Source organism: Tursiops truncatus, chromosome 9, assembly GCF_011762595.2.
Source record: "Tursiops truncatus isolate mTurTru1 chromosome 9, mTurTru1.mat.Y, whole genome shotgun sequence".
In the NCBI taxonomy this organism is placed as follows: Eukaryota; Metazoa; Chordata; class Mammalia; order Artiodactyla; family Delphinidae; genus Tursiops; species Tursiops truncatus.
This window is the reverse complement of record NC_047042.1, coordinates 60945125-60959811: the sequence shown is the minus strand read 5'-3', so window position 1 is coordinate 60959811 and position 14687 is coordinate 60945125. Positions and strand designations below refer to the sequence as shown.

The 14687-nt window shown below is 36.5% G+C and overlaps 1 protein-coding gene across 4 annotated transcripts in view; it reads left to right on the top strand.

Annotated features, from left to right (window-relative positions):
- Positions 1-14687, top strand: part of PDE1C (phosphodiesterase 1C) — a 600432-nt gene that overhangs the window by 499430 nt on the left and 86315 nt on the right. For all 4 annotated transcript variants that reach the window (XM_073809804.1, XM_073809805.1, XM_073809806.1 and 1 more), the window contains 3 exons: positions 3107-3207; positions 5722-5850; positions 13261-13362. In XM_073809804.1, coding sequence (XP_073665905.1) covers positions 3107-3207; positions 5722-5850; positions 13261-13362 — 332 coding nt within the window. The remainder of the gene's footprint in view (positions 1-3106; positions 3208-5721; positions 5851-13260; positions 13363-14687) is intronic.

Genomic DNA, 14687 nt, shown 5'->3' with positions numbered 1-14687 from the left:
TGTTGTATGTTCATTTAATCCTTTGTTGGTTTTGGTTTGTTAGAAGTAAGTTACACTTAAGATAGGATTTTGTCAGTATATTTGGATAAGGACAGGAGTTACAGTGCTGTTTGTGAGAACTGTGATTATGTAGTTACTTAGACACTTTCTGCTGGCTGGGCTGATGCTCTGTGATTCAGATTTATTTAGATGGTACACTGTCTCCCATTCATGATCTTATTTTAACATGTTAAATTAACTTGGCATGAACTTGGAAAAAGAGATACATTGGTACTTGGGAGTGGGTAGAGGGAGTTGGGGCAGATGGGTGGGGACAGGGTGTTGGGGAAGAAAAGCAAAACATTGCCAAAATGAGAAAAGTACATATGAATGGAAAATATCAAGAAAACTTGTAATATAAAATCATACCTATGTAATTTTATGAAGAATTGAGTAAACACATGAACAATGACCCAAAGGAAACGTGACTTAAAAATTATAAGTAAGAATTCTGGAGTCAGAAGGTGTGGCTTGTCTCAGGACTAGCTCTGAGACCTTGGGTAAGTTACTGAACCTCTCCTAGCCTCAGTTTTCTCATCTATGAAATGTGGATGACAGAGTACCTACCTTTATGAAGTTGTATATATTGTATGAGTTTCTATGTATAAATAAGTGAGCTCCCATTAAGTGTTAACCCTGATGAGGATGATGCCCTTTGCTGCTTTCAGAAGAGTTTTTCAGTTTTCTTGCAATCTGCACTTATTTACCCATCTCTTTTTAATTTAATTCTGTTGATTTTTTTCATCTTATTCTGTTTTCTCCTTGTGTCTTTCTGCTCCCAGTAATACATCAATTTGTATTTTGTGACATATTATCAAGGATTCCAAAACGTTTCCTGACATTTCATGCTAGATTCTGCTAGAAATCTTTTTTGTTTGTTTGTTTTTGTTTTACATTTTCATAACATTTTAACACTTAATAGAAGCTATGTACAATAATTTTTTTTATTGTATCTTACATAAGATAGCCACTACAGAAATTTACATTGGTAAGAAGTAAGATGGATGGTTAGGGAGGGCCCAGTCCTGTGAGCTATTTTCTCAGAGGCTATAGGTCAGAGTTCATTGAGGGGAGGGGCTTCAGATTACCCAATTAGGTGAGAGGTGAGGAAAGGCTAAAACACAGGCTGCTAGACAGAGTTATCCAGCCATTGGGTCCATCCATATCCCAAGACTTGGGAAATAGCATTACACAAATCTCTCTCCCCTTAAGTAAGCACAGTGCCAAATACTCTCAATCCCAGCAGCTCTGACAGGAATCACCTCTCTCTCTTCCTTGCCTAGAGTGGGAAGACATCTACAACTTTTAGACACTATTGGTCCCTTCTCCCAACATTTAGTTTTGACTGTAGCACTTGATAACCCAGAAGAAAAACAAGGTAGTCTGGGTTGTCCTTTAGTGAGAGACGGTCAGAAATACTTGTTTATAGAATTTGAAATACAAATCCTCCAAAGTCAACTGGCTGCCGAAACAAGCTATCAACTGACAGAAGTGGGTTCTGGCTTCCCATCTGCAGTAGCCACTCCACTTTGAGGCAATGGCACAGAGGCGTTCTCAGAATGGAAATCACTTCTTTAAATGTAGTTTTCTTCCTGAGTTATTTCTGTGCTCATTCTTTCCTTAACTCTGAAGTCTTTTTTCCATAGGTTGTATGTAGTTTATTTATTTTTCCCTTAGCCATCTTCAAAGAAGGTAATAATTTCAGTAAGTTTCTTAGATGAAGATGAAGATTAGTAGTAATAGGAAAAAAGTTAAAGTGAGAATTATTAAAAATTGACCTGTTCATTTTTAAATCATTTTGTTAACTTAAATCAAATAAATATATTTTATTCACTAATCTTTTACCCAGGCTGCTTCCTGAATTCTTCCAATTTAGGTACCCATGTTTGTCTTGCATTACCCCTGCTCCCGTCTAAGACTTCTAGTTTCATTTCTTTAAAAGGAAATGGGAACTTAAAGATTCTCATGAAGAAAACTGAGTGCAGAATCTCCCTAAATTTTTATAATTGTTTTCTACTGTTTCCCAGTTGTCACACCTATTATGATACCAGTTCTTTTAGTGACTGTGCAAAGCATTGAACTTCTATGGACATAACTTTTTGTATTCACATTTTATTGGTTTAGGTTATATTTATTACATAATTATAATAATAACTGCAATTTGTTAAAATTGGGTTTGGGATAAACCACACTGAAACTTGGAATCATTAACTCAACTAGTACAAAAGTAAGCAGGGATACCAAAGGGTGAGGTGAGAGTGTGGAAGCTCCGTGGGCATCGAGCAGTGTGGTTTACAGAAGGGAGGGGAGGCATCAATGAATCCATAGTCTCTGAAATGGAAGTCGGTTGAGGGAGCTTCAAACACAGCCGTGGTTCTCAAACTCCAGCATGTATCAGAATTATCTGGATGGCTTGGTAAAACAGATTTGTGTGCTGCAACCCACAGTTTCTGATCCAGTGGGACTGGAGTGGGGTTTTGCATTTCTAGCAACTTTCCAGGTGATAACTAACACTGTGGTTCCAGGGAACACAATTTGAGGACCACTGAGCTACAGCCAGTTTTGGTGATGTGGATGGGGACAGGTCTCTTCAAACATCAGCTTGCACAAGGCAGAAGACCAGATGTTATCTTTCCATCTGTCTCTACCTATCCTCCTTCTAGTGGATAGGCATTAGGTTTTCTGTTACTCTTAGTTTTTGGTATTGTGTTGAAGCAAATTCCTTTTTTTTCTCTGTCTACTCAGGAACTTCATTTGGAATTTGGGAGAGGATGCAATGAGGGCTGTTAAAGTTTTCATGTTCATTGTTTTTTGCTTCTTTGAAAAAATAAAATAAAAACTACTAGTTAGCTCTTTCAACTATGCTGGGCATGCTGTTTTCAAATCACACATCCTCCGGTCTCCCTACAGAAGGAAAAAAAACCATTTCTGTCTGTCAGAAAATGTGTGTTTGGCAATAGCTTGCCAGCTGCAGAGAGGAAAGGCAGCAATGTGGGTGTGTTGTCAGCAAGCTGAAGACTTTGAGAAGGAGACAGATTATCTGATTGCTCTGTAATCTCCCTTTCAGAACTGGCTGACAGAGCTGGAGATCTTTGCTATAATCTTCTCAGCTGCCATCCATGACTATGAGCACACCGGAACCACCAACAATTTCCACATTCAGACCCGGTGAGGATGTTGAAACCTTTGGAGAAGAGGCGAGAGGGGGCAGGGATAGAGTGTTGAAGTCAGAGGGGTGCAGTCACCTTTCTTTTGCATGGTGGCTCTATTTTGAGTTTCTGAAAAACTGGAATTATAAATAAGAGATTAGCCCAGTCAGCTTCAACCAAAACTTAAAGAAGCCATTTGCTCCTAATTCTCCTATGTTATTCACATTAAATATGGATATCCTTTTCTTCTCTAGTTTAATGCTAGCTATTTATGTATGTACGGACTATGCATACTCTACCCATTTCTAATAGGAGGTGGAACAGTTTCCATAAAGGTGCAGATACCGTGTAGACTAAATCACTGAGGACGGGCAAGGATTGGAGTGAGTCTGTTGACATTAACAATGGCAGAGCCATCTTACCATCTTCCCTCTGGAATTCTGGTGATGCTCTTCTCATCCTCCCTGATTTCATCTCTGCTCTGTTCAGTGCATATGTTACTCCCTCGCACAGGGCTTGGGGAGCTAGGTTGTCTCATGTAGGCCACTTTGCACCCTCCGTAAGGAACTTCACAGGTAGACACAAACCTCTGTGGGGGTATTAAATACAGGTCCAGTTGCCTGCCTCTGAACCTCTTGACTGTAACAGGCATCACTAATTGATTTTGGTATTTTTTTTCTTAACAAACTGCAGATTTATCCTTAGTATTCCTCTCAGCACAGAATTCCAGGCAAGCAGTACAGTCAGCTGTCATTTCCATTTAGGATGAAACCTTATCTGCCTTCTCCGGGTCTAAGAACTTAGCTTCTCTTAAGACAATGATGTGGAACTGGAGAGACTCTGACAGTAGGATTAATTGGGTCTTGAGGTAGGAATCAAAAGAAGCTAGAATTGGAAAAAGGTGGTGAGACACAGAGAAAGAATATAATGGGGAGGGTTGAGAGGCTAAATAAATACTTGCTGATTTCACTTGAAAAAAGCAGGTGCACACTCCAGATAGATTTGTGTTCGTTAAGTCATTCCATACATTATTTAAGGAAGCCTGCACTTAATTATGGGGTACACGAAAGAAGACGATATCGACAACATCGTCTGATCTCTGCTCAGAAGGGGATTTCGGCAGAATGGAAGCGGACAAAAGGACCTAAGCCACATGCTTCATCTTCTGCCTCCTCCTTCCTCACAGAGTAGTTTTGGCTGCTGTGAAGCAGCCTTCTGTAGTTCTGTTGCAAGGTCTTTGAATACAGGGATTCCACAGAGCATCTCTGTTTAATGGATATCTGCCAGTGGAACCTTTGCTCTGAGGAAGAGACAGCCGTGAATAGCACCTGCTGAAGGAAGAGAGGTGGCTGGAACAGAGTTGTACATGGATCTTGGCTGGAGACCAGTGTCAAAAGTAGTCACAACTCAGGGGAAAATGGCTTAATTACAGGAGTTGGAAAATAGCTTAATGTCACAAAATACACATCAGTTGGTGCCTTACTTACTCAGCGGATATAAGATTAGATCCTTCACCTCAGGATTTGCTTGTTTTGTGTTACGTCCATTGGAATGGAAAAATGCCAGAGGGTTCAGTTGAGCTTGCTTTGGAATGAAATTTAAACATTCGCCTTCTTTAAACTGAATTTTATCCAAAGCATCTCAGCCTGTGAGATCCCTGTTTAGGAAACTAAATCTGTGACCTAGTTCTTTGCCCTTTGATGGACAGACTGTTAAGCCTAACACTTTAAAGGTATGCTAAATATATCCCAAAGTTTGGCCGATGACAGGTGGAAGTTATCTTGGGGAGAAACGGCTCAACTGTCAGAAGACATTACCTTCATCCCAACGCTGCCACTTAGCCACTGTGGGGCTCTGTGAACTCTCACTTTATATCTCTGGGATTTAGCCTCATTGATGAGAAGTGAATAAGCTCTAACAATCTAAGGTTTCATTAAATTAAATATATTAAAATAGTATACTGCCCTATGTTTGGTGTCATTCAGCTGTTTGAGAAAGCGACTAACAATTGTCATATAACCCTTCCTCAATTTCCCATGTATGGCTTCTGCATGGCAAAATTTTAAGGTCAAGCCACTAACGGAAGAACTTGAAAACTGTACCTGCCAGGTGGTATGTGTTCAGAGAATTACAACTAAAACAAATATAAACACATTCCCTCATTGAATAAAATAAAAATTAAAAGTCATTCCAGAAAATATAAGGACGTTTGACATGACCCACATTTTTTAAATAATCACCTTTGCTACTACTGCAGGTAGTTGAGATCTGCTTACAGAATAGTTTTTAGAGAGTTCTCAAGTTGGATATCACATGTGAAATAACATCCACATATTGACATTAAAATACTCTACGTACATCTATTGATAATTTGTAGTGTTGGTGTTAGCTTTTTGGTCGATATAAATGGCATGGGGGCAAAGTTAATTGCTAAAATAGGATAAAGAGATGATGTATTCTACCTTTAGGAGAGTTACCTGAAAAATCTCAGCTGTTCAACATCCTAAATTATTTTGCTTGGCTTTCCTCTCAGGTCTGACCCAGCGATTCTGTACAATGATAGGTCTGTTTTGGAAAATCACCATTTAAGTGCAGCCTATCGCCTTCTACAGGAGGATGAGGAAATGAATATTTTGATTAACCTCTCAAAGGATGACTGGAGGTAAGGAGGAGCTAAGAGAGAGATTAGGAGGCTAGGAAAGGAGCCATGAGGATGGATAGAGCATGCATCTTTTGAAGAAATAATACTCTGTTTGAAATTGTTATTGCTGTTTCTTTCTTTCTCTATCTCTCTTCTCTTGCTTGACACAGATACTCAAATATATTGTAGGCACCTTGGGAATACTTGCTGTTGGTTACCTTAGGAAACTTGTGTTCTTTTTATCTTACCTTCTTAAACGTAAATTTCATCAATTAACTTTTTTTTCACCTTACATTGGATTGGACTTCTTAAAAAAATCTTTCAAAATTTGCTAAGGAAATTGACGCTTTAAAATAATCATGGGCACTTAATTCTGTCGCCTAAGTGGCACTATGTGTCTTTGAATTTGGGCAGACCTGAGTTTGAATGGGAACACAATCATTTACTAGCTGTATGATATTTAGGAAGTTACTCAACCCCTTTACACCTTTTTAAAATTTAATTTCTAGAAAATAGATAACATTTAGCTTGTAATTTGGTTAGGGTAATAATACATGATATAATATAGGATATATAGGGTAATAATACATGATATAATCCATTGAAAATGCTTAGCACAGTTTGTGACACAGATCCTTGTAGCCTGCAGATCCGTACTATAGGTGAAGGTGTTTCAAAGCTTGTAGGCAAAATCACTTAAATGCTTAAAAACTTCTGAATCTACTGTGATGCAAATAATACTTATATTTTAATTAAATGATCAGCTGTTTATTTTCTCTGTACCATTATGCAAGGATTTAGAGAAATAAGCCATTCTGAACAACAAATCTGAAACTGATTTTCAGTAAGAGTTGGCTATTAGTTTCCATGCAACTCTAGTTCATTAAAACAGAGAGGACTATTTGACTTGAATTTTGTTGGAAAATGTTAGATTTAAGCAGCATCTAAAAAATGCAGAGCATTTCAGTTAATCAATGCAAATCTTGTAGAAGAAGGAGCCCTCTATCCAATTTAAATGTTTGTAAAAGTATAATAGAAGATTTGAATATGGCAGAGAACAGCTTTACACATATTCAGATATATCCCTTTGATCCCAGAGGAAGGAGAGAGAGAGGGAAAATTGGGTAGAAGCATCCTAGATCTCCGTGTATCCTAAAAAATGTTCAGCAAGGCTGTCAGGAAATTCTTGAGACAAAGTCGGCCATCAGAGGAGTCCCATGTCTCCCAGGAAGGGATGCCCTCAGTCATTGGCTTGGAGCAGCCCATGGGAAGCATGGCCTTGGGCAAAAATGGCAATAGTTTTCAGAATATAGTAGCTGAGGCCCATAGCCAATTAAATTCCTGTAGTTGGTGGTCTGTGTGGTATGTTCTCATGGCCACTGTCCCATGGTAATTAAAATATGATATTAAATGGCTGTATAATACTCCATCTATGGAAGTCCCATAATTACTTTTGAGTGTGTGAGTATGGGTGTGTTCATGTGTTTTGGTTATTATAAAGAATCCTGTAATGAACATCTCTTTAATGTATTTTTATGTGTAGAATTAATGGATCAAAGAATGTTTGTTGTTTTAAGGCTCTTGTTGAACTTTGTCAAATTGCTTTCAGGTAATGCACTAATATTGCTGGCCTGTGGGATTTGTGAGCACATGGGATTTATGGCTGGATGGGCATAATTGCCTCTTAATCTATTTTGAAAGCATAGATATGCAACCTCTGTTATCTATATTTTTGTTAAGGGTTTTCTATTTCTGCTTAACTATACATTTGTCAAAATTTAGCTTAGATGACTTGTGCTTCCACTCTGCTATGATCATAAGCCTCGTTCAGTCTGCTACTGTGTTAGCGAGGCTGGTTTCGGCAATATCTAAACCCAGAATCATTGCAACAGACCAGAGTATATCAGTTCACACTGGAATACACTGATATTCACCAGTGCAACCATCCTAATTATGTATCATTAGCTCTGCATTCTTATTGGTGGGTATTTGTGAAGTACTAGTTTGAATAATTTGAATACTACCTCTGACCAAAGCAAGTTGTAAAACTGAGTGATCCAGCAAAACTTAAGTGAATTTAATATAAAAAAAGTCAAACTAGTTACTTGAAAAATATAGCTTAATGAACTCTGTTTATGTACTAGCCTTATATATTTGTGTTTTTTATTCAGCACTATCTTTACTATCTCAAAGAGAGAGTGAAATGTAATTGATTTAGAATCACGGAACATCTCAGGTACAGGAACATTCTGATTCAGTGGAAACTTTATAATTATAGCCCATAGTGCCATGCTTTTTTGCTACTCCTGTTTTTGAGGATTCTGTAGGTTAAGAAAAGATTGTAGTTGATGTAGCTTAAGTTACATAGATTTAGTGTTCTATTATATTTTCATTTAAGGACAGTTTTTAAAATATTGTTTTATTATTTTATCATATTTTATTAATGTTGAGATACATTGCTCTAAGACAGTGGTATTATCTCACAAATAAAATATTAACTTATTATTAAGGGCTCTCAGTTAAGCCCATCAACCCAAAGACAACATATGTTTAGTATCCTATGTCTTTCTAGGAAAGCAATTTAATATCTGATAGATTCTATTTGGATACATAAGTGCATTAGACTTTTAGGACCTTTATAAATGAATGTATTACCAGGTATTACTGCATTTCAAAGTGGAAAAATATGGAATTCCACTTTGGACAGGCCAAATCAGCTACTGATAAAGCAATTCTCCTGCAAATAAAGCTATAAACTATGGACAAAATACAAAGACACAAATAAGCACAACATCCAATGACATGAGAGCTGTAGAGAGTAAACAAAATCACACAAATTTTGGAGATGTGTTAAAATTTGGAGAATCTGACAGGATGAGGTGAGTGAGACGTTTTGTGTCTTTACTCAGAAGGCAGTCTCAGTCAAGGCAACACTAGATGTATAAAACTATATTTATACAAAAACCTCCACTATGTTTCTGGCTAAAGAAACCAGTGTAGAACTACCAGAGCTGCTAGCAAATGAATTAGAACTCCATAAAAGAGATTGCCAAATAAGGGAAAACTTAAATTCTGTGACAGTCTCAATGACAATACAAAGAGCAGGAAAATGTGACTTGTTTGCAAGGGGAAAGACAATCAACAGATGCAATCTCCAAGATGAACTATTGTTGGAATTATCAGACAAGAACTTTTAAAGCAGTTATTATATTTATGCTCAGTGAGGTAAAGGAAAATATGCTTGTAATAAATAAAATACAGTAAAATTTAACCAGTGAACTGACAATATAAGCAAGAGCACACAGAAATCTTAGAACTGAAAAAGTAAAATATCTATATTGAAAATTCACTGTATTGGCTTAGTAGCAAGTTGGAGAGGACAGAAGAAAGAATTCAGTGAGCTTGAAAAGATCAATCCAAATTATCCATATTGAAGAAGTAGGAGAAAAAAAAGATTTTAAAAAATGAGCAGTTTTAGGGACCTATGGGACACTTTCAGGTGGTCAAACATAGGGACAACTACAGTCTCAGAAAGACAGGAGAGAGAGAGAGAGAGAATGAGACACAAAAAATGTTTGAAGAAATAATGGCTGAAAACTTTACAAACATGGTGAGTGAGATAAATTTATAGATTCAAGAAACTCAGCAAACTTAAACAGGATAAATTCAAAGAAAAACATACCTGCATGCATATTATAGTCAAACTGCTAAGAGTCAAAGATAAAATTAGAGAAAAACGACACATTACATTCAAGGGAACAATTTGATTGACTTTGGACTTTTCATCAGAAACCATGGAGGCCAGAAGGCAATGGAATAATGTCTTTAAAGTGTTAAAAAACACAACAACAAAAAAGTTGACACAGAATGCTATGTCCCATGAAAATATCCTTTAAAAGTGAAGATGACATAACATTATTTTCAGATGATGGAAAACTACAGAAATTTGTCACCAACAGAGCTGCATTTTAAGAAATGCTAAAGAGCTACATGATGACAGTATTTCGCTTAATTTATTTAGGTCCTCTTTAATCAGCAGTGTTCTGTAGTTTTCAGTGAACAGGAGTTACACTTACTTTTTAAAGTTACTACTAAGTGTTTTATATTTATTTTATTTATTTTCCAATGGTTTGCTGCTAGTCTCTCTGTGTGTGTGTGTGTGTGTGTGTGTGTGTGTGTGTGTGTGTGTGTGTGTGTATGTATAGATATATATCTATATATCTATATCTATATCTCCATCCAAGGCATTCAATGGGGAAAGGAAAAGCTTTTCAACAAGTGGTGTTGGAACAAATGGATATCAATATGAAAAAAAGTTTGAGTATTACCTCACGCCATACTAAAAATTTACCTTGAAATTGATCATAGACCAAATATAAAAGATTAAAATGGTAAGACTTCCAGAGGAAAACAAAGTCCTTGGGGTAGTCGGACGTTTCTCAGATAGGACCCCAAAAAGCATGAAGCATTAAAAAAATTGTATTAAAATTTAGATTAACATACAGACACTATTATATATAAAATAGATAACCAACAAGGACCTGCTGTATAGCACAGGGAACTCTACTCAATATTCTGCAGTAACCTATATGGGTAAAGAATCTGAAAAAGAATGAATATATGAATAAGTATAACTGAATCACTTTGCTGTACACCTGAAACTAACACAACATTGTAAATCAATATACTCCAATGAAATTTTTAAAAATTATATTAAAATTTAAAACTTTTGCTCTTTGAAAGACACTGTTAAAAAAAAAAAAAGCAAGGTAGGAAGTAGAAGTTATTCACAACTCATATATCTTACATATGATTTGTATCCAGAATGTATAGTGTACTTCTACCGCTCAATAAGAAGAACACAAACAACTCAAGTTTAAAAAGGGTAAGGTCCGTGAATAGACATTTTTGCAAAGAAGACATACAGATGGCCAGCAAGCATATGGAAAGATGCTCAACATCGCTAATCATCAGAGATGCAAGTCAAAACCACAATGAGATATCACCTCACACCTGTCAGAATGGCTATCATCAAAAAGATCACAAATAACAAATCTTGGGGAGGATGTGGAGAAAGGGAATCTTGTACACTGTTTGTGGGAAGGTAAATCGGCGCTGCCACTGTGGAACGCTGTATGGAGGTTCCTCAAAAAACTAAAAATAGAATTACCATATGACCCAGCAATTCCACTCCTGTGTATATATCCAGAGAAAATGAAAACACTAATTAGAAAAGATACATTCTTCCCAATGTTCATAGCAACATTATTTATAATAGCCAAAATATGGAAGCAACTTAAGTGTGTATCAACAGACAAATGGATAAAGAAGATGTGGTATATGTATATAATACTACTCAGACATGAAAAAGAATGAAATCTTGCCATTTGCGACAACATGGATGGACCTGGAGGGTCTTATGTGTAGTGAAATAAGTCAGACAGAGAAAGACAAATACTGTATGATATCACTTATATGATAGAGGTAGGAGATTAAGAAGTACAAGCTACTATGTATAAAATAAATAAGCTACAGGACTATATTATACAACATAGGGAATATAGCCAATATTTTATAATAGCTTTAAATGGAATAAAAATTTTGAATCCTTATGTTTTACACCTAAAACTAATATAATATTGTAAATCAATCATAGCTCAATTAAAAAAAAGGGGGGGGGAAGGGTCTGAAAGAGGCATTTCCCTAAATAAAGATATACAAATGGCCTATAAGTACATGAAAAGGTGCCTGACATCATTAGTCATCAAAGAAATACAAATGAAAAACACACTGAGATACCACTACATATCCCTTAGAATGGCTGAGATATAGAAAATCTGGAACTTTCATACACTGATTGTCAAAACATAAAGTGATACAAACCACTTTGAAAAATTTCGGTAGTTTTTTAAATAAAGTTAAACACTCATCTATCTTATAAACAAGCCATTCTACTCCTAGGTATTTACTCAAAAGAAATGAAAACGTATCTACACAGTGACTAGTACATAAACACTCATAGTTTTATTCATAAGGGCTCCAAACTAGAATCGAATAACCCAAATGTCCATCAGCTGGTAAATGGATAAATTAATTGTGGTGTCCTCGTATGATGGAATACCATTCAGTAGTAAAAACAAATGAACTGTTGATGAACAACTATGTGGATGAATTGCAAATCATTATGCTGAGTAAAGAAGGCTAGAAAAATAAGAGTACATGTTGTATTTTATATGTGTGTGTGTGTGTGTGTGTGTGTGTGTGTGCGTAGGCAGATACATATAAGTGTGTATACCTACTGTCTAGTTTAATATATATGTGCATGTGCCTATGTACTCTACATATATGTGTATATACACATGCACATATATATCTGCTTTATGCCTCTCTAGTTTGCATTTTCTAGTTATATATATGTATGAGTACATACGCACACACATATATAATAAAACCAGAAAGACATAAAGCAAACTATCTAGACATAAAGCAGATCAAACGTTGCCTGGGGCCTGTGGGTAGAGGAAGAGGTGAGCTGCAAAGAGGTTTGAGGGCGATGGAAATGTTCAGAACCACGACTGTGGTGGTCCTTCCAAAAGTTTTACTCAACTGTTAAAACGAATTGAAATGTGCAACTTTTAGGGAAGCAGTTTATTCTATGCGAATTCTACTTTAATAAAGTTCTTAGAGAGAATAAAAAGATCAGTGTTTGGCAGGGGTTCAGGAGCAAGAGGAATGAATAGGTGGAGCACAGGGGATTTTAGGGTGTTGAAACTATTCTGTCTGATACTGTTAATGGTGGGAACAGGCGAGTATGCATTTGCCAAACCTCATAGAACTGTGCAACATGAGAGTGGACCCTCAGGTAAACTATGGACTGGAGTGAATGTAAGGTATCGATACTGGTTATCATTTGTAACACATGTACCGCATTAATGTAAGAGGTTAATATTGAGGGAAACTGCAGTAGGGGAGAGCGTATATGGGAGCTCTCTTATACTATCTTCTCAGTTTTTCTGTAAACCTAAAACTGCTCTAAAAAAGTCTATTAAAAAAAGTGAAACACCTATATCCAACATGTACTTTGGATTATCAATCCCCCTCCTAGGATTAATTTCAAATTAATTTTTTCATAAAACTTGAATTCTTAGAGAAAGGAATGCTTTACTACACTTTCAGTTTCTTTGGAATTTTTCCTGTGAGTTAATTTTCCAAATGATATGTGCATTCCACATATTATATTCCTAATAAATGATATCCTTAATCTTTAAGCTTCCTTTATTCCTCATAAAAAAGTCCACCTAAAAGACTCAAGTTAGATTTGAAATGTCACAACCAATTAACTAATTTTGGTTAGAAATGGCAAAGAATAAACTAATTTCTCTTTCCATTTTTCACTTCTATCCTTTTTTCTCCATGGGGTGTCCCTGAAAGGGAGTTTCGGACCTTGGTAATTGAGATGGTGATGGCTACGGATATGTCCTGTCATTTCCAGCAAATCAAAGCGATGAAGACTGCTCTGCAGCAGCCAGAAGCGTGAGTGGGCCTGTGACATCATGTGTTTTCATAGGTGTTTGACCTTGTCTTTGTCCATGTCACTGTACCTTTAAATTTTATCTCCTTCAATATGACTTTATTGAGTGATCTCATAAAATAATGATGCTTGGAGGAGAAAGCATGAGAATTGTACCTATCAAAGATATATTCTCATTAGGGTTGAAATAACAATTTGCCCCAGTAACAATTTGCCCCAATTAGAATTTAAAATATTTCCGTCAGAAACGAAATTTTGGAAGGTCCACTCAATGCAGAGGCAACAAATAAAGGTCAGTGAGTGACTCTTGGATTCTTGTTGTCTTTTTAATGATGGCAGTCATTCCAGAAACGGTTTTGAGTCAGTTTCTGAGGTGTCCAGTTCAATAAACATGGAGACCTTGCTGATGAAAATCCCAGTTGTAGGATGAATTGATGGTTTTCCCCTAGTTCAGCTGCAGTGGGGTTTGAGATGGGAGAATGGAAGGGATTTTATGTTTTTATTTTATTTTATTTTTAATTTTGAATTTTATTTTATTTACTTTTTATACAGCAGGCTCTTATTAGTCATTGATTTTACACACATCAGTGTACACATGTCAATCCCAATCGCCCAGTTCATCCCACCACCACCACCACCACCTGCGGCTTTCCCCCCTTTGGTGTCCATATGTTTGTTCTCTACATCTGTGTCTCTATTTCTGCCCTGCAAACTGGTTCATCTGTACCATTTTTCTAGGTTCCACATACATGCGTTAATATATGATATTTTTTTTTCTCTTTCTGACTTATTTCACTCTGTATGACAATCTCTAGATCCATCCACGTCTCTACAAATGACCCAATTTCATTCCTTTTTATGGCTGAGTAATATTCCATGGTATATATGTGCCACATCTTCTTTATCCATTCGTCTGTCGATGGGCATTTAGGTTGCTTCCATGACCTGGCTATTGTAAATAGTGCTGCAATGAACATTGAGGTGCATGTGTCTTTTTGAATTATGGTTTTCTCTGGGTATATGCCCAGTAGTGGGATATATATACCCAGTATGGTAGTTCTATTTTTAGTTTTTTAAGGAACCTCCATACTGTTCTCCATAGTGGCTGTATCAATTTACATTCCCACCAACAGTGCAAGAGGGTTCCCTTTTCTCCACACCCTCTCCAGCATTTGTTGTTTGTAGATTTTCTGATAATGCCCGTTCTAACTGATGTGAGGTGATACCTCATTATAGTTTTGATTTGCATTTCTCTAACAATTAGTGATGTTGAGCAGCTTTTCATGTGCCTCTTGGCCATCTGTATGTCTTCTTTGGAAAAATGTCT